The sequence below is a fragment of the Cetorhinus maximus genome, chromosome 1 (assembly GCF_964194155.1).
Source record: "Cetorhinus maximus chromosome 1, sCetMax3.hap1.1, whole genome shotgun sequence".
Taxonomy (NCBI): domain Eukaryota; kingdom Metazoa; phylum Chordata; class Chondrichthyes; order Lamniformes; family Cetorhinidae; genus Cetorhinus; species Cetorhinus maximus.
This window is the reverse complement of record NC_135879.1, coordinates 65,398,525-65,419,389: the sequence shown is the minus strand read 5'-3', so window position 1 is coordinate 65,419,389 and position 20,865 is coordinate 65,398,525. Positions and strand designations below refer to the sequence as shown.

The 20,865-nt window shown below is 42.3% G+C and overlaps 1 protein-coding gene across 2 annotated transcripts in view; it reads right to left on the bottom strand.

The window, feature by feature from the left end:
* The window catches only part of tmem131l (transmembrane 131 like), a 172,767-nt gene extending 162,774 nt beyond the window's left edge, over nucleotides 1-9,993 (bottom strand). For both annotated transcript variants that reach the window (XM_078541629.1, XM_078541637.1), the window contains exons 1-3: nucleotides 9,752-9,993; nucleotides 9,303-9,373; nucleotides 4,018-4,061 (exon numbers count right to left, since the gene is read on the bottom strand). In XM_078541629.1, coding sequence (XP_078397755.1) covers nucleotides 4,018-4,061; nucleotides 9,303-9,373; nucleotides 9,752-9,884 — 248 coding nt within the window. In that variant the 5' untranslated portion in view covers nucleotides 9,885-9,993. The remainder of the gene's footprint in view (nucleotides 1-4,017; nucleotides 4,062-9,302; nucleotides 9,374-9,751) is intronic.
* Nucleotides 9,994-20,865: the final 10,872 nt, after the last annotated feature.

Below are 20,865 nucleotides of genomic sequence, written 5' to 3'. Positions count from 1 at the left end.
CACCTTTGAACCAAGGCTGCAATGAGGTCAGGAGCTGAGTGGCCCTGGCGGAACCCAAACTGGGCATCAGTGAGGAGGTTATTGCTAAGCAAGTGCCACTTGATAGCACTGTTGATGACCCCTTACATTACTTTACTGATGATTGAGAGTAGACTGATGGGGCGGTAATTGGCTAGGTTGGATATGTCCTTTTTGTGTACAGGACATACCTGGGCAATTTTCCACATAGCCGGGTAGGTGCCAGTGTTGTAGCTGTACTGGAACAGCTTGGCTAGGGGCACACCAAGTTCTGGAGCACAAGTCTTCAGTACTATTGCCGGAATATTGTCTGGACCCGTAGCCTTTGCAGTATCCAGTGCCTTCAGCCATTCATCTCCACAACAACTGTGCGTTGGTCACTCCTACCGATACCGTCATGGGCAGATGCTTCTGCAGCAGGTAGGCTGGTGAGGATGAGGTCAAGTATGTTTTTCCCTCCTGCTGGTTCCCTCACCACCAGTCTAGTAGCTATGTCCTTTAGGACTCGGCCAGCTCGGTCAGTAGTGGTGCTACCAAGTCACTCTTGGTGGTGGACATTGAAGTCCCCCACCCTGAGTATATTCTGCGCCCTTGCCACCCTCAGTGCTTCCTCCTAGTGGTGTTCAACATGGGGGAGTACTGATTCATCAGCTGAGGGAGGGCGTTACGTGGTAATCAGCAGGAGGTTTTCTTGCCCATGTTTGAGACTTGATGCCATAAGACTTCATGAGGTCCGGTGTCGATGTTGAGGACTCCCAGGGCAACTCCCTCCCGACTGCATACCACTGTGCCCCACCTCTGCTGGGTCTGTCCTACCATTGGGACAGGACATACCCAGGGATATTGGTGGTGGTGTCTGGGACATTATCTGTCAGGTATGAATCCATGAGAATGACGAGTCTGTGAGACAGCTCTCCCAATTTTGGCACTAGTCCCCAGATGTTAGTAAGGAGGACTTTGCAGGGTCGACAAGACTGAGATTGCCATTGTCATTTCTGGTGTGCTTCTGGATAATGTCACCTAGGAGCAGCATGTAGATGACACATAGGAGGGGCCCAAGATCCTTGGGGGACACCAGAGGTAATGATGCAGGAACAGGAAGAGAAGCTATTGCAAGTGATACTCTGGCTACAATTAAAAAGATAAGAATGGAACCAGATGAAAGCACCATCACCCAGCTGGATAACAGTGGAAAGGCGTTGGAAGAGGATGATATGGTCATCCATATCAAAAACTGCAGTTAGGTCAAGGGGGACGAGTAGGGAAAGTTAACAGTCACAAAGGGTATCATTCGTGACTTTGATAAGGGTTGTTTCAGTACCTTGATAGAGGCAGAAGCCTAATTGGAAGGACTCCCCGGAGGGGAGGCGATAGTGTAATGGTATTGTCACTGGACTAGTAATCCAGAGACCTGGGTTCGAATCCCGCCACAGCAGATGGTGGAATTTGAATTCAATAAAAATCTGGATGACCGTGAAACCACTGTCTCTCAAATGCCATCTGAACAAGGGCAGTAAGGGATGGGTAATAAATGCTGGCCTAGTCAGCAACGCCCACATCCCATGAATGAATAAAAAAAATTCAAACACTAGAGAGCAAAGAAGGGAGTGGATTTCAGAGACAACACGTTCATGGACTTCGGAGAGGAAAGGGAGGTTGGCAATGTGGATGATCGCTTGCAAGAATGGTGCCTTACCTCTAACTGATTTGATAGGACTAGCATGACCATTAAGTAATTGAATAAATAAGTTACAAATAACTTTAGAAAAATTAAGGTCATGGCTCTGGACAAGTGTATTAAAATTTTAATTCCAAATAGTTTGTGTACATGCTCAGCCACATTCCACTCTGCTGCCATTCAACCAGCCTCCACCCTTCCTGGCTGCTTCTACCAACACACCTGCATGACAAAAGCTCAATCAACTCCCCTGACATAAATGGTGCTGCAAACCCCCACATACAGACAGGAAGTGGAGCCCGATTGGAATACTGGGATTGGTCAGTTGAGAAGTGTGCTAAAGCTCAGATTCCATCGATGGAGTCTGGGGATTGCAGAGGCCCAAATATACCAACCCCTCCTGCCTGCTCGCCCGAATTGCCTCCATATCACTGTATGGGAAGCTGCAGCTACATGCGGCAAATCACTCTTATTTCAGTCCCAAAAGCATACTGTACCCTAGCACTCAAAATTAACATTTAAAGAAACACTATTGTCAAAAGCTTTTCTCAAGGCTGAGCTATAGGGTAATTTTAATTTTTCCAACCCCATTGAGAAACTGACAGGACTGTGTGCATCACTGTTTTTATTCTCCACTGAAGCTGGGGTGCAATGTTACCCGATTCCATGAGTTAGCCACCTAGCAGGTTAGGTTACAGTTACTATCTCTATCCCAGAAATTTCTTCATTATCAGAGGCTTATTTGTTGATGGGTTGGAAAGGTGGTTGGCTGAAGCAACAGTGGTCAAGTCCACTTCTGCACTAATTGATCAAAGGAACTCTACACAGATTGTAGCACGCACACAGACATAAAGACACAAACACCTGAAATTTCTACAGTTCTCTTGATCCCTCACTGCAGCTTTGCCAAAAAACAGCTTATGAGTGTTTACAATGTTTACAACAGGATTTATGGAGATTGAATAGAAACATTCTCCCAGAGATTTTGATAGATGGCTCAATCTATCTTGCAACCAGAAATTAAAATGATCAAGACCAAAGCTTTAGGATCTGCATCTATAACTGGTCTTAATACAAGTAATTGAAGCTGAAATCACCATTATCCCCATTGAATACTCTGATAAACAAGTTAAGTGAGGAGTTGGCAGTAAGCTAGTTATGCAAATAGGTGCAATTTGATTCTACTGATCAGGCTGGTTACTGGAAGTTTACAATCTTTATATCTACTGCACAAAGATATACAGGTTGCACCCTGAACACTGGAAGCTAGAGGCAGGTTACCTGTTCAACAACAAATAAAAATTACAAATATAAGAGAACTACAAGATAGAAAAAGAAACATTCACAGGTTTAGAATTAATTTAAGCTCATCAGATGTCACTCTGGAAGCTATGGTCCATTCATTGCTGGAGCTACAGGCTTTGTCACTGCTTTTCATGTTTTAGAACAAGATGATAAGAGGGTGGAAGGATACAAAAAGGAGAGAAGTTGTTTGAATGTGCTTTAGCCTTCAACATAACTACTCATCACTGCTTGGGTGATTTTGTTTAGTCAACTTGGTGGGTTAGTCTGCAAAAGTTTAGAACGATTTCCTTCCTGCCTACACTGCAGGACAATACTGCAGGAATTTTAAGTCATAAGATGGGTGGCTTAAAGCTTTCAAGAAATTTAAAGCACTGAGCATGGAACACCCAGACTGCTTGCATGCAACTGATTAAGCAGTGAAAGCACATATGTAGACATGGCAACAGACTACCAACCTGTTTAACTTTTTGGACAGATAACCACATTGTTCAGAAAAAAAAAGTCACTGGTTACATAATTGAAAAGTATATATTTCTTTGTCACATTAAAATGCTCTTAAAAACAAAGTACTCTTGAAAGCTACCCATTGGTTGAGTCAATTTTCCCACGAAAGAGCTTGAACCATGATGGCAAGGTGGTTATCTGTGGAGTATCAGCCACATAGTCAAGCAATCCAGTATTCTACACCCATACACAAACATTTCTGGGATAGATCACTGGATAGTGATTAGGAGCGATTTGACTTTTCCACCTATCCCGAGTTCAGAATACTAAGGGCAAACAGTGTAGTTCCAATCGTTAATAAAACACAGATCAGCGATGGAACTTAGCAGCTCCCCAATTCTACATCCCAGATGTTCTAAATTTTAATAAACAGCTCTTGGACCAACTTTTATATATAAAAAGTAATTAACTTAAAAGCTTTTAGTATGATTTGGTATAGCAAACTCTACTTTCATTGCGATTTTTTAGTGGTTAGAATTACTACATGGAAACAGAAATTTGATTAAATTTACCTTTGTTCCAGAGGCAGGTCATCTCCACTCTGTTCAGAAGTAGTCTACAATATAAGAGGGAAAAAAATTTAATTATTTGAATGATATACAAAATCACCATCTCCTTGAGTATAATGATTCTAAAGTGCCCCTTATGGACACAGCAATTATTTTAAAAGCAAGTCCACTAGTGAGGTGTATGATGCTCAATCCTAAAAATCTGTAGAAGAATACAAAAGAAAAATGAAAAAGCTAAATACTGCAGATGCTGGAAACCTGATGTAAGAACAGAAAATGCTGGAACTACTCAACAGGTCAGGCAGCATCTGTGGAGAGAGAAACAGGGTTAACATTTCAGGTCTGTGGCCTTTCATCAGAACAGTTCTGATTTTTTTTTTCACAAAGAAAGTTTAACAATATTTAAACAGTTTGAGTTGTGCACAGAATTGTGTGAATGTTGCTGGTTCCCAAAGAAATGTCACACAAAGTTTGTGGCAATTCCAAAGGCAAGCCATGGACACCTCATTGCAAAAAAAGCTGAAATGCATCTATTAACATACAGTTCTTTCATAATAAACCTTAGGAGTGACTGCTTACTCCCTCTTTGCTTAGCCTACAGGTTCTCAATGCCTCCCTTGGTATCCATTGAGGCAGTTATCACTCTTTACAAGTATCAACATCAACGGCCTGCCCTACTCTCACTGACCCTCCCAACAAGTGAGCCCATTGGAGACTAATCTTGCTAACCTCCTTCCCAACATGAGCCCTACAGACTGCAAGTAGATCAGCTCTCATCATCCCTCTCCACGCTCCACTCCAGAATGTTCATTCACTTGTGAAAAGGGCTCTTGCCCATTCATGGGCTTGTAAATGATTGCATCAACACCATGATCTTGACAGAAACCTAGTTTACAGGTTATGAAACCTTCCTCACCTAAATGAAGTCTCCCACCTGGTTATACCTTCCACCATTTGCCAAGTTCAGACTGACAAGGGGAAAATGTGGCACATCACCAAATCACAGCTTGGTCTGACCCTTACTCCTCTATTGCCTTCATCTCCTTTGAGTAGCTCACCTTTTTCCACCCCTTCTTTAAAATCTTCTTTCTCTACTGCCCACCCAAAAACCACAGCTGGTTTCTCACTAAGATATCTTCACTGCCTTCCACCCTTAGCCTCTGCATTAAGCAACTTCTCACCCTCTGTGTTACAAATGCAAGGGCTTACAGATGGTTAGATTTTGGACCGTCTTTTTAAAATAAATGTAAAATTACAATGAAAAGGGGGCATGTGACCTCCTGCTAATTCTGCCCAGCGATAAGCCGATGTGACCTGGTTACCATGGGGACAGGGGCCCCAATGTTACTGAAATCTACATGCCAGGTTCAACACCTGAAAACAAAAGACAGAGCATCTGGCTTGACCATGAGTAGACTTACAGACTCTGAGGCAGCTGTTCTTGCTTTGTGCAGACTTACAGATTCTCAGGCAGTCTGATTTTAAAAAAACATGGATATAGAGAGACAGAGAGAGAGTGTGTGTGTGTGTGTGTGTGAAAAGCAGCAGCTGTTGCAAGCAGTAAGGGAAAAGCTATTTTCTGCTAGCTACCAGACAGAATGTTAATGAAAGCTTGTCCCCTAGATAAAGAGAAGGAACCTGCAGAGATTTGAGGTCACTGGAAATTTCACCCTGGCGAAGCAGGAGAAGGAATCATTAGAGTCAGCCTTGATGCCGGAAGATGGTTCAGGAACTCTCAGAAGACTGAGGGACAGGAGTTCAATAGACACTGGACATTATGACTCAGAGAAACGGGGAGTACTGAACCAACTGGAAGCCGAGAGTGAGTTCGGACTTTCCTGTAAAGACTAAAATTATGGAAAGAACATGCAGTAATGTATATATGTGTTCCATGGGGTTATCAGTCATGTTAATATCGTAATAGTTTAGAGTTTAGTTGCCTGCTAAGCAATGTTTGGCCAATGTTGATTTTAGTTTATTTCTTTCAAAGTCATAAAACTTGAAATCTTGTCATGCAATTCTTTTAAGTTAGTTATCGGAAATTCAAATCCTTCTTTAAAGTTATCTGTCTCTGCGAGGATTGTAACAATGATTTCAACTTATATCTCAACTCGCCCTGTTCCCCGACTTTTCCAAGTTTCCTGCCCTCTTTACCTCCCCTCTCCCTCCATATACCCACATTCACAGCCATCCCCTTGATCTTGCCACCTCAAATGGCCTCTCTATTCCTACTGTTTCAAAGATAAGGTCATCTCTGATCACTTCCTTGTACCACTCTCTACCCGTATAACTCTTTCCCTTCCCAATCCACTTTTCTTATGTCCAGCTCTGGGGGGAAAAAAAACACTCCAAGTCATTTACAATGCATTTTCAAATTCCAAAACTGATGAGCATTTGGCCCTCCATTCACCATGACATTTTTGCAGCTATTGATCTGATCAATCACACTTTAGATCTTCTTGTCCCTAATAAAAATATAATATTCTCATCTAAATCCCTCCATGATCTCACCCCTCCTTTATAATTTCCTCCAGCCCCTACAACCCTCCCGAGATCTCTGCACCCATTGCACATCCAATTTTCATCGCTCCACTATTGTAAGATGTGCCTTTGAGTGCCTAGATGCTAAACTCTGGAATTCCCTCTCCACCTCTCTCGTCTCCTTTAAGATGCTTCTTAAAATATACCTCTGACCAAGTTTTTGGTCACTTGTCCTAATATGTCATGGTTTAGTGCGAAATTTCATTTGGTAACCCTCCTGTGAAGCACTTTGGCATGTTCTCCACCTCTATAGGCTTATATAAATGCAAGCTATGGTTTAGTTAACTTTAATGCAAGGTTACCAGCTTGGCTTCTGAAATCTGATTTATCAATAAATACTACTATAGCCAGTGGGAGTATCCATGCTGAAATATATCACATGACATAACTATTACTGTTGTATAACGCTCACATCAAAGTGCAGCATGTAAGACTGTCATAGAATGTAGTTGATCTCTGTACAATAACCATTACCACAAGGGAAACAAACAAACCTACCCTTCCCCATTATAAATCACGCCTAATCTGATACATTTGAAGATGAGATTGCACCAAGTCTATTAAGAGAAATCATCATAACCACTGATCTCAAAAATGAATTAAATTAAATAGCAACAGATGAGGATTGTTAGTCTTATCAACCCACGAGCACACATTTCACACATACCAGGGGTCAGTGTAGCTGTCAACATGCAAATGACCTTTGATTTCCCCAAACCTGCCAACAGACCCAAAGACAATGCAAACTGATTTGCAAAAAAAATGCTTCCTTTGAAATAGGTGCATGCAGGATGCATTACATAATCCAAAAGATTTGAATGTGTAAATTAAATCAAATTAATAGAATGCAAAATATAGTTAAAGCACAATAAGCACTTAGTCTTCAACTGAAGATATTAAACTCAAATCCTAAGCAACAATGAGGCAACCTCTACTTGATGTGCAAGAACATGCTATTAAAGAATGTTTCAAGGGAAAGTAAAAAGGGAATACAATTTCTACAGAAAAGTGCAAACCAGTGAAGGGGCTTACTAACAAAGCAGTGACAGAGCACACAACAAAATAGTTGTGAATGACATCATTGCTGGCTTTTCATTCCCTCAGACATTTTCAGAAAGATAATGAGCTAGAAATTACTAGCAAAATAACAGCGAGTTTATGCATATGCCGTTATTTTGTAAATGACCTAGCAATTTGTGGCATGGAAGAGACACATCGTGAGTTGCAAATCACTACAAATTACTCAACAATTTGAGCTGCTTTGTCTTTACCCTTGCAAAAATGGGAATTTGCCCTCAACTTCCCTGCATGTTTAGATGTTGCTGCATTTGCACTGTTAAAAAACAAATTAAACTCACTGGAAAGAGTTAGGGCTAGCACATAATAGTTACTCAAGGACTGTTAGTAAGGAGATTTATGTTCCTGTGATGCCATTCAACCAGAAATGATACAACTGAACAGTGGAATCTCATTCTTACAGGTAGGAAATTGTTCTTTATTTTTCCAATGTCCTACTTTTTCTCTTTCTCAACCCAATCTTTTTTTCCTTTTTCACTTCTCTTTTCTGCACCTAATTTGACTAATTCACTGTTTCCTTCACCATCATTCCCGATCATTGATTAAGAGAATAAACTGCTAAGCCCATCGTTCACCTGTAGGTCCCAGGTGCCCCTTTGAACCTGCTATCAACTCTCACTTCCAGCAATTTGGAAAAATACTCCAACTAATGGGCATTAACAAATTCCAGGCGATTATACTGTTAAGAGAAGTCGAAGATTTTACAAAGGGAGAAGTTATCAATGCTCTAGTTTGCGAAAAGAGTGATGAGAAGTAAGGCAGCTCGCAAAAAACATTCAGTGGGCCTTAGGCCACATTGACGTATGGCTGCCTATACACACAGGAAAAGATTAAAAGCCCTGCTCCAGAATTGTGCGTTTGTTGCCAAGTAGGCGGGACCTTTACAGCTAATTTTGTTTGTGAACTCACGACACAGTTACAAGCTTTGTTACTAGGTTAACTTCTTTACAAGTCCACCTCTTTAGATTAAAGATACCGCAATACTGTCGGAAGCTAGAAGTCAATATGATCGCGTGGTTAAACAGAACCTTTTAAAATTAATTCATTCACAAACCACAGCACTTAACTGTATAAATAAAAAATGGAATGCAAACATCTAACTTCTGGTATAAAAAAATCTGTAATGTAATTCAAGTCTGACACAAGTTGCCGGAGTTTGTAATCATCTCCCTGGATACTGCTGCTTGCAGTGTGAAGCAAGTTATCAATCTGATAAACTTCCATAAGTAAAAAATGCAAATCAGCTAAGTGCAGTAATGCTAATGATCTGTGTTCCTTATTTTAAAAATAACCCTCCTGTTAACAAGACATAAAGAAACACAATTCAGTGATGCCAGAACAGAACAATAAATGTTTTTATTGATGAAAGATGATGTATTATTTGCTTGATAGTTTAGTCAACTTGGAGAAATGCTTGAGTGGAAACAAGTTAGTATACACGTTCAATGACACCTCTAAATATTTAATTAGCTCTTACCATCAGCAAGACACAAATACACAATTGAGGGGTATTGTTACTATGGAGGTCATCTTGATCATATGTTAACTAATAATGTTAAAAAAACATGTTCACTTAAACTGGAAACACATTTTGACATCTTAGCTGCAGGAATTCCCATTTCCCAAAAATATTATGAATATAACTCGAGACTTTATTTCAAATTTCTCACCTGAGTGGGGATTAATACATCTCCCTCTTCTGCCTGCCAAAGCTCCACTACCCTGGGAATTTCGGCGAGTGCTATTTGAAGAAAAATATACATTCTTTATAGTGAAAACGAAACCGCTTCGAGACATGAAGAACACGAAAAAGCACTTTGGAATAGTGGTTTATGTTGGTTTAAAACGACAACTAAAATAACTGGCACGGTACGGACCACAACATTTCATCAATTGCACTTTGAAACATTGAAACATTATGTTTTGAACCACGGGTGGGGATTTACACACAGCCAGCACGTTGCTCTCCGGATCACGAATACCTCACCGGAGGAGAGCATGTACACGGGTCCTTCTACATACACCCTGTCAAGCTGCGAGCTTTGCAAACATTCAAAATTTGGGTCCCTTTGAAATACCGAGAACACAAAACAATGTTACACACAAAGGATTCCCAAACCTTGTGCTGCGGACATCCCTTGTCGAAAACTCGGTAAAATGAGCTGCAGGACGCCCAACAGTAACTTTATCCACTGAGCCCCGTGGCGGTGGCAACAGCAGCTCCGATCCGCCTGTACACACCACCCCGCCATGCTGCTGAGTACCCCTCAGACTCACTGAGGGGGGGAGGGAGTGAGTGACTGAACGACCGCTCTGCACCTCCTCCCCCTCCCGCGCGCTCCCTCTTTCCTCTCCCGACAGGCTCGCACACGCGCCGGGCGGGAGCGGGAGCGGGATCGCGATCGCGCGCCGGTCTCACCGTCACAATCGGCGCGAGGGGCGGGGCGGGGCTCTGGGTGTTGTCCGCTGACGTCAATCTTCCTCTTACACCCGCAACGCCCCACGAGCTGCGCTTCGCTTCTTGTTCCTGCTGCGTCGTCGACAGTGCCAGCTTTAGTCAGAATATTATTGTTAATTTGGAGCTTATATGGTTAGGCACGGAAAAAAAAGTTAAGATTTTTTTCCTCGCAAGAAGGCGGGCGTGAAAACAGACTATCGATATCCTGGGGATTGCCGTTGACCAGCCATGTAATTATTGTGGCCACAGGAGCAGGTCAGAGACTGGGAATCCTGCAGTGAGTAACTCGCCTCCTCACTCCCCAATGTCTGTCTGTCATCTATATGACAGGAGTGTGATGCAGTGTGGATGAGTGCCACTCCAACAACACTCAAGAAGCTGGACACCATCCTGGACAAAGTACTCCGTTTGATCAGCACCCCATTCACCACCTTAAACATTCATGCCCTCACCACCAACACACAGTGACAGCAGTGCGTAACGTCTACAAGATGCACTGCAAAAACTCATCAAGCTTCCTTCGACAGCAACTTCCAAACCCATGACCTCTACCACTCAAAAGACAAGGCCAGTAGACACATGGGAGCACCATCACCTGGAAGTTCTCTAAGCCACACACCATCCTGACTTGGAACTATATCATCATTCCTTCACTGTCGCTGGGTCAAAATCCTGGAACTCCCTAACAGCATACGCCACATGGTCTACAATAGTTCAAGAAGGCAGCTCATCACCACCTTCTCAAGGACAATTAGGAATGGGCAATAATTGCTGGCCTAACCAGCAACGCATCCCGTGAAAAAATAAAGAAAGACTCCCGGGGATAGCCCCATCACTTGAAATCTTCAGTATCCATCTATAGATTATTTCCATTTAAAAGTTTTCATTATCAGGACTTGCATTTCAGCAGGTCATGCCAGGTTTAGCTAGTGCTGTCCTTATAAACGTTGGTGGAATACGGATATTAGTCTGTGATGCCAACACAACTAAAGCAGATTCTGGGTCAACTGACATATTTAAAAGGGAGTTGGATCCATATTTATTATAAAAGGAAAAGTAAGGTTATAGCGATATTAGTAATTTTTATTTTTTCAGGGAACAGACTGAGCATTGATTAAAGGGGATGGAGCAAAGAGAGTCTGTGATAGAATAATCAAGCATGACTTGATGGCCTTTTTTGCACCAGATTTGTTTTTTCCATATCATCTTCACTTGAAGACTGGGTTTTTCCATGCCTGCTGGCAATGGGCATTTTCAGTGGCGTGAACAGGCAATGTGGCACGAAGGCCAAAAATTGGTTACACGATGTCATGAAACCAGCTTGCGATCATCCACTCAGCCAGTTGATGGCAGGCCACATTCCCTGCCATCAGATGTTGAGAACCTCATTGTAATACATTGCATGTCATTATAAGGTCAGCCCGCCGGACTCATCCCCTCCTTGGATCATTTTCCCATGTTGGGGGGAAAACATGCCAACGTGTTTCACAACAGGATATATAAGGCATGCACTTGGCGGGCTGCACTTTGCTCAGGACTTCAATGTTTGTTTGCCTACTTTACTTCGGTCGGCACTCGCAGTCATCAGCACCAGGCTTCACAGACAGCACCACATCACTTTTAGGGGTCTCATAGGCAGGTCTCTACCTACCAAATTAGCCATATGTGGGTGGCTTTTCAATGGCTGCAGGGCAAGGTCTTACTTGGGGAAGGGGGGAAATAACCTCAGGCAAGGGAAGAGGCTGCAGGACAAGAGCTGTACTGGGGAAGGAGAGTATCCCTGGGTGTGTGTGGGGGCACATATTGATCTGTGCAAGTTGCCTCAAGATGGTGATGCTTCAGGAGGCGGTCTCCAGAGGAGATGAGGCCAGATGGACATGTGAGGTTATGTGTGAGAGAATGGATGGTGATGTCCCTTGAGCTGGCAACGAGTGAGATGCCAGTGAATGTGTGATGGGCTTGACTGTGTGAGTTTAGAATGATGATATAGTTACCATACCCTGGCAGTACTGATGACATCATTCATTCTCCTTCTGCATTGGATGGCCAACCTCTTCTGTGCAGCATTGGCACTAATCCTCACTGCCATCGCTTACCGAGCTGGAGTGGTAATGTTGCTGCCTCGTGCGGGCCAGAGTAGGGGTAGAGGACATCACAGTGGGACTCCACAGTGTTCAAAAGGCGCTCGAGGGCTGCAGTATTCTTGCCTTTGAGGGCCATGTTTGCTTTGCAGCAGTCCTGGGCTGGAAGCACTGAGCGCGGCTGTACTTTAAATGTGATGCTTGGCGTGATGAAGTGGTGAGGTGACTGCATGGCAAGCAAATCGGAGCACGCCCGCCCTGGAAACGGCATGTATCTAGGAATGCATAATTAATGCGGCAGGTTTGGGATGATAGGGTGTGAAAAGCTGCCATTGAGGCTGGCAGGTAAAGCATAATTTTTCCCACCCGCTATCGGACTTAGTGCAAATCTGGGACAATTCCGCATTTTGCTAAAGTATTTACAGAACTCTTGCAAGCTACATTTTTTTAAAAATAGCATTTAATTATTTTCACATCTCCACCAAACAGATCTCTTGGGCAGAAACTTCAGCTTTCTCTGGTGGCGAGCTTGGAGGTGGGAAGGGCATGTAATTAGGCGGGCTGGTGATATACAAGAACCCTGCCTCCACCAGAATTAAGTTCTGGCAGAGTTTGCATAGTACAATCTCTGTGTGCTTGGACATCAAAATTATATTGGTGTTGTAAGAATTTCATAGGACCTAATTTAAATAAATAAAATATTAATAAGGTTCCTGTCTGGCAGGAGGTCTGGCCACCTATTTCAAGAATAGGGAGGCAATGAGATGAAAATTATAGGAGAAATTTACTGCCAACTTCCCACCATTTTCAAGTGGACTAGAATTTCGGAGGGGGGCCTTGAAATAGGTGATCAGGCATATGCCAGACAGGCAAACTCTGCCCTGAATGGAACACAACCAAAACAACATCCCTGGGATTGCTGGATGCCATTAGAGCAAGGCCAAGAAACAAGATTTTATAGGGAGCAGGAGGAGCATGAACACTCCTCCTTAGCCGCTGTTTCCTGATCTTCCACTGCTTTCCCTGCTGTCCTGCCGATTGTCCTGGCCCTCCTCCTTAAAAACAAACTGCTGGTTGTGTTATAGGCAGTTGGGCCTCTGGCCGTCCTAGTCTGTCCCCTGCAATTGGAGTGCTGCCTATTAATGTAAGGAGCTTGATAATTCTATTAAAATGAAAGCTGACCATGCAAATGTTTTGGACATATGGAAAGCTTCATCAAGTAAGCAGTGGGCTCAATAATACTTAATTTATCCCAGTGGAAAAGAAAGACTTTTTGAGAAGGGTGCATCATCTGTGGCTAAATAAGAAAGTTAAGGATAGTATCAAATTGGAATATTGTACAAATCTGTGGAGATTAGTTATAGGTCAGATGATTGGACAAATTTAAGAACCAGCAAAATCTGACTCTAAAAAAGGAGTAAAAAAGAAATATAAAAACAGATAGTAAGAGTTTCTAAACTATTTAAAAGGGGAAATAGTAACTAAAGTGAGTGTTGGTATTTTAGAGATTGAATTTGGGGAATTAATAATGGAAAACAAGGAAATGGCAGAAGTGTTGAACAGATATTTTGTGTCTGTCTTCAGAGTAGAAGACTTAGAAAACTTCTCAAAGATACTTGAAAATCAAGAGGTGAAAGTGGGGAGGAACTTAAAACAATCACCATCACCAGGGAAAAGGTACTGGGAAAACTATTGGACCTAAAGGCTGACGAGTCACCAGGACCTGATGACCTGCATCCTTGTATCTTAAAAGAAGTGGCTGCAGAGATAGTAAAGGGAAATTCCTTGGATTCTGGAAGGGTCCCAATGGATTGGAAATTAGCCAATGTAACACCTTTATTCAAGAAAGGAGGGAGACAGAAAACTGGAAACTATAGGCCAGTTAGCCTAATATCTGTCATAGGGAAATTTCTGGAATCTATTATGCAGAGATTATAGCAGGATCAGGCGGAATCAACATGGTTTTATGAAAGAGAAATCGTGTTTAACTAATTTATTAGGGTTCTTTGAGGAAGTAACAAGCAAGGTGGATAAATGGGGAACCTAGAGATGTGTACTTGGATTTCCAAAAGGCATTTGATAAGGTGCCACATCAAAGTTTTATTAAATAAAATAAAAGCTCACGGTATAAGGGGTAACATATTACATGGATAAAGGATTGGTTAGCTAACAGGAAGCAAAGAGTAGGGATAATTGGGTCTTTTTCGGGTTGGCAGGCTGAAACTAGTGGCATCCCACAGGGATCAGTGTTTGGGCCCCAATTATTTAATCAAATGAATGACTTGAATTAAGGGACTGAATGTATGGTAGCTAAATTTGCTGATGACACCAAGGAAAGAAAATTGTCAAGAGGATATAAAGAGTCTACAAAGGGATCTAGATAGGTTAAGTGAGTGGGCAAAAATTTGGCAGGTGGCGTATACTGTGGGAAAATGTGAACTTTTCCACTTTGGCAGGAAGAATAGAAAAGCAGTATACTATTTAAATAGAGAGACGTTGCAGAAAATGGTGGTGAAGAGGGATCTGAGTGTCCTGGTACAAGAACCACAAAAGTTTGTAGGCAGGCATGGAAAGTGAATAGGAAGGCAAATAGAGTGTTGCCGTTTATTGCAAAGGGAATGGAGTATTAAAGTAGTGAAGTTTTACTGCAGTTGTACAGGGCCTTGATGAGACCACATCTGGAATACTCATTATTTGAAAAACAATATAGTTGCATTAGAAGCGGTTCAGAGAAGGTTCACTCGAATCATTACTGGGATAAAGATCTTATCTTATAAAGAAGGGCCTTTACCCATTGTGGTTTAGAAGAATGAGAGGTGACCTTTTTGAAACATATAGGATCCTGAGGGGACTTGATAATGTGGATACCAGGAAGATGTTTCCTCTTGTGGGGAAACTAGAACTAGGGGACACGGTTTAAGAATAAGAGATCTCCCTTAAGACAGAGATGAGGAGAATTTTTTTCTCTCAGAGGATCATTAGTCTGTAGAATTCTCTTCCCTAGAAAGCAGTCGACGCTGGGTCATTCAATTTATTCAAGGCTGAGTTAGATAGATTTTTGATAGAGAAGGGAGTCAAGGGTTATGGAGGGCAGACAGGAAAGTGGAGTTGAGACCACAACCTGATCAGTCATGATCATGTCGAATAGCAGGTACAGGCGCGAAGGGCTGAATGGCCTGCTCCTGCTCCTAAGTCCTATGTTCCTATGATGAACAGGGTCATATGAAAATTTTCCCATTGCTTAACAAGACAAAGAAATATATTATGTTCCCCATGGATATTGTGGAACACCAAACATGTGCTCTTAGTTTCCACAAGCGAAATGTTATCAGCTTAGTCCCTGCCAAAATGGAGGGACCATTTCCGGGTCAGGAAGTCCCAAAAGCTCTTTCAACAGCACCTTCCAAAGCCACGACATCCGCCACCTAGGAGGACATGGGCAGCAAATAGATGGGAACACCACCACCTGAAGTTCCCCACCAAGCCACACACCAACCTGACTTGGAAATATATCACCGTTCCTTCACTGTCACTGGGTCAAAATCCTGAAGCTCCCTCCCTATCAGCATTGTGGGCGTACCTACACCATATGGACTGCAGTGGTTCAAGAAGGCAGCTCACCACCACCTTCTCAAGGGCAATTAGGGATGGGCAATGAAAATGCTAGCCTAGCCAGTGACACCCATGACCTGTGAAAAAATTTTTAAAAACAAGTTTGATTAGTTAGCAGACTGCTAAGACTCTTGCACTGAGCCATGGCTTTATCCTCCCACCTCTGAGTTTCCTGACCAACTAGGGTCCGCAGGTGGAATGATGCACATAAGCAATGCAGGGTCTCTATTTGAAGGTACGCCGCCAGGACTCAAAATGGCAGCATAAGTGAAACATTCATGATACCAGTGGGAAGAAAGAAACTGCCTTAGGATGGAGGAAAGATGTGGACTTCTGCTCCCAGGAAGAGGGGTGGCTGGAAGTAGCAGAGGATGTGAACAGCTGGAGTGTAGTGCCCAGGATCTGGATCCAGTGCTGGAAAAGGTTTAATGACCTCATTCAGTCAGCAAAGTGAGTACCTGCAACTCTCAACTGGCAGCCATCACTTTTTCACCTCCTTATCATTCTCCTGCACAGCATTCCTCTGACTGACACACCTTGTAGATACACACACACTACTTTCTCTCCAGCCTCTAATTCAACAGACAACACTCAAACTCACTCTTATCCTATTGCCCTATTGAACCCATTCCTCATTGTAATCCTCCTCAAATGTTCATGCTCCATCCTTAGCAATCAGTTAACTCCTCATAATCCTAAATCTCTGCTTTTTCTCATTCAGGAAAAGGGAACCACAACTCCAGGAAGAGGCAGAGAACTGGGGGTGGAGCTGCAACCATTGTCACCCTGACTGCAATGGAGACGGAAGCACTTGAGATGGGCAGGGTGGCACAAGAGATTGTTGAATCATTTGCGGCACTGGACCCACGTGCGTGGCACCACGTCATGGGAGCTGACTATCTCAGCCACCTCCTCCCAGGCACGTTTGGTCAGGTGGGGGGGCCTCCACCTCCCATCCCTCGGAACATGGACCTCCCACCATGCTGCCACTCCTCCAGGTACTCATCAGAAAACCGAGGGGCACACTGCTCTGCTGCCCTACCCTTTTGCCTGGTCTGCTTTCCAGCAGTGCTCTGGGGAGCCCTTCTACTGGCTATGATGAACAGCCTTTGCAAGGCTGCCAGCGCTTTATTTGAACAGACCGCCGGGTCGCCATTGGACCTGGCGGTCATTGCACATCTGCTGCCGCCCGCCCACTCCCGCAATCCTCGGGAGCCACGCTTCGCGCTGGGCGGGCCTTAATTGGCCCACTCGCGTAAAATGGCGGGGCGGAGCCGATCATGGGCGGCAATCGGCTCCACGCCCACTCCCAAACGGCCTGCCCAACGGGAAGAAAATTCTCCCCAATGAAAATTAACATTCAATTGGGCTTGTAGGTATAACTTTAGTAGTCTTTGGGTGTGCAGGGCAGAGGCAATGTAAGATCAAAAGGCAGCTGCAAGCCTCTAACTGGCTCCACAGTGAAAAGAACCTCATTTTGAATTTGTAAGGTGAAAATCCTTTGCCTGGTGTTTGCTTAAGTCTATGGGTTGCTGTTGCCTTAATGGAGATTAGTTTGGAAATTTGTTAAAAGTTATGATAGTAGTAATTTGTAGCCATATGTACATATATTTTAACCAGTGTAAATTAATAAAATGTTTCATTTAGTTTAATGTAAAACCTCGAGAACAAGTGGTCTGATTCCTGAATTTAGAGTCGCATCTCAAACATAACACTTAAAATTATTGGTTATGACAGTTGTTTGAAATTTCCCTTTGGGAATTTTAAATAACTGTGCTTTACCAACTGCATTGGTCATAACAATTGGGGGCTCGTCTGGGATAAATTATATTTCTAATTCCTCGGTTAGGAATGGGTGGATCTTAAAGCTTACAAGTACGAGTGGCACTTTGGATTCAGGGGTTGGTGAGGTATTTTAGAAGTGGTGAGACTGCAAGATGGCTTTGGCAATTGCTAAGACTTGTCTGGGAGTAGAAGAGATAACTCTAATTGGGTTGGAGAAAATAACGAAAAGTAAGTTAACAGATTTGGGCGGATAAGTTACAATTGGGGTTACCTGCAGGAGCTAGAAAATCTGATATAGTTAAAAGTATAGCACAGCATCTACAGTTGGAAGTGAAACTTGACACTAGTGAGTCACAGCTGGAGGTAGTGAGACTTAAGTTGCAAATTAAAAAGCTTGAATTAGAAACAAAGAAAAGAGAGATGGCTTTTAAAAGGGTATTAGAAATTGTGAAGATGGAGAAGGAGGAAAGAGAAAAAGAGAGAGAATTCCAGCTGAAAATGTTGACAGAAAAGAGATGTCACTAGGTGAGGAAGGATTTCTATCTAGAGTAGAACCCAGCGGGTTTAAATTTATACAAGCTCTTCCAAAGTTTGAGGAAACAGATATTGAGGCATTCTTTATTTCATTAGAGAAGCTAGCTAAACAGACAAACTGGACGGTATTAATACAGAAACAAAAACAAAAATATCTGGAAAAACTCAGCAGGTCTGACAGCATCTGTGGAGAGGAATACAGTCTAAGTTATCAGGTAGGAGGTTTGAGGTATATGCTTCACTTTCAGAAGAAATGTGGGTGAATTACAATGTGGTGAAAAAAGCTATTTTGAGTGCATATGAATTGGTTCCTGAAGCATACAGGCAGAAATTTAGGAACATGAGAAAACAGCCTGGACAAGAGTTTGAAAGAATAAAACAAAGTAATTTTTACCGGTGGATATGGCGTTAAAAATAGAGACAACATATGCAGCTTTTAGGGAAGTCATTCCTTTGGAAGAATTCAAAGATTCAATCCCTTCACTAGTGAAAACTCGTGTGGAGGAACAGAGTGCTGATTCTGTAAGGCAAGCAGCGGAGATAACTGATGATTATGAGTTAGTTCATAGAGCTAAACATTTTTTTCATCACCCTTTCAAATTGGAAAAGGATAAAAAGTGGGATGGTGAAAGGAAGGCAGGTAGTCAGGGAAGAGAAGGAGTAGCTGGAAGTTCCCAGGAAGTTTTTTTTCTCAGAATAAAAAGGAAGGTGCTGAAGGTAGAAGTGACATTCAAAAATTGAGGTGTTTTCATTGTAATAAAGTGGGGCACACGAAGCCAGTGTGTTGGAGGTTGCAGGAAAAATCTGTAGGAATTATTGAGGTACAGAAAAGCTCTGGAAGTAAAAGTACTGTGGGTTCTGAGGTTCAGGCACAGGAGAAACCATTGGTTTGTGTACAGGTGAAAGAGGGAGAATCAGTGAAAGGTAAAGAAGTAAGAATGTGTTCACAGTTTACTCAAAAGAATTCTGAGGAGCAGGTTGCAGAAGTGTTTAAAGACTTTGTATGTGAAGGGTAAGTCTTTCCACATGTACAGGGTGGAGTAGGTAAATATATTAGAATTTTAAGAGATACAGGAGCCAGTCAATCCTTAATGTTGTGGGATAGTGATATTTGTTGTTCAGAGGCAGTGCTGCAGGAGAAGGTGGGGCTCATGGGGATGCTAAATCTAGTCCGTTGTAAAAGGCAAATTTAAATAGCAAATGGAAGGATGGTGAAGCTATAGTTGGAGTGGTGGAAAAATTGCCCATTGCAGGGGTTCAATTTATTCTGGGTAATGATATAGCTGGATCACAAATGTGGGTGATGCCTATGGTGGTTGAGCAGCCTGCAGAGGTGCTTTCAACAGAAGTGCTACAGAAGGAATATCCTGGATTGTTTGCTGATTGTGTTATAACAAGATCAAAGGCCCATAGGGAAGAACAAAATAAACAAGATAAGCAGGCAGTTCAAAGGCAAGAAGAAGGTGTTAAAATCCAATTAGCTGCCACTGTATTTGATAACATTGTTCAGGAGGAAGGAATGCTCAGTTGAAGTGTTTATCTCAAAGAGGTTAGTGGAGAAAAATGATTTGCAATTAAAACAGTTATATCAGAAAGTTTATTCAGAAACTACTCTCCTGGATTATGTATCAAATTTCAAGGAAAGATTGAACAGAGCATGTGAGTTGGCTAGAAAACATTTAAAGATCTCACAGCAAGTGATGAAAGTGAAAGCAGATAAGAAAGCTAAAATTCACAGCTTTGTTTCTGGAGAGAAAGTATTAGTTTTGTTACCAGTACTAGGGGATTCCTTAAATGCAAGATTTAGTGGGCCTTACAGGATTGAAAAGAAATTGAGTGAAGTAAATTATTTAATAAATACTCCAGATAGAAGAAAGAAGCAGAGGGTGTGTCATGTAAATATGCTTAAAAAGTACTTTGATAGGGAAGAGGAACAAAAGGAGGTGTTAGTGAAGGTGGATGATGAGAAAGAGGTGGAAGTGCAGGGATTCTGAAATTGATTTTCCTCTAATCAAATTGGATAATGAGGGGGTGCTTGAAAATCTAAATGAAATATTGAGTTACCTTCTAAGAAGTCAAAGTGATTTGGAAAAGCTATTGCAGTCACATAAATCTATTAGTGGAAATAAGTTGGGGAAGACACGTTTAGCTTTACATGATGTATGTATAGAAATATCACCCTCAGTGAGGCAACAACCTTATAGATTAAATCCAGCAAAGTTATCACAAGTACAAAAAGAAATTCATTTCATGCTTCAAAATGATATTGAGTCTAGTTGCAGTAACTGGAGTTCGCCTATTGTACTGGTACCGAAACCGGATGTAACACAAAGACTGTGTAGACTATCAAAAAGTGAATGCGGTGACAAAAGCGGATTCATATCCCATATCACGGTTGGAGGATTGCATTGAGAAAGTGGGACAATTGAAATTGATCACAAAGATTGACTTGCTAAAAGGATATTGGCAGGTACCATTGTCGGAGAGAGCAAAGGAGATATCAGCTTTAGTGATGCCAAGTGGACTATATCAATTTAAAGTCATGCCATTTGGTATGAAGAATGTACCTGCGACATTTCAAAGACTGACAAACAAAGTAATTGCGAGTCTAAGCAATTGTGCGGCTTATATTGATGATCTAATTGTTTTCAGTCAGACATGGGAGAGGTATTTACAGCATCTGGAAAAACTATTTACTCGACTCCAAGAAGCTAATTTGGTGATGAACTTGGCTGAAAGTGAATTTGCAAAAGCGCAAGTTAC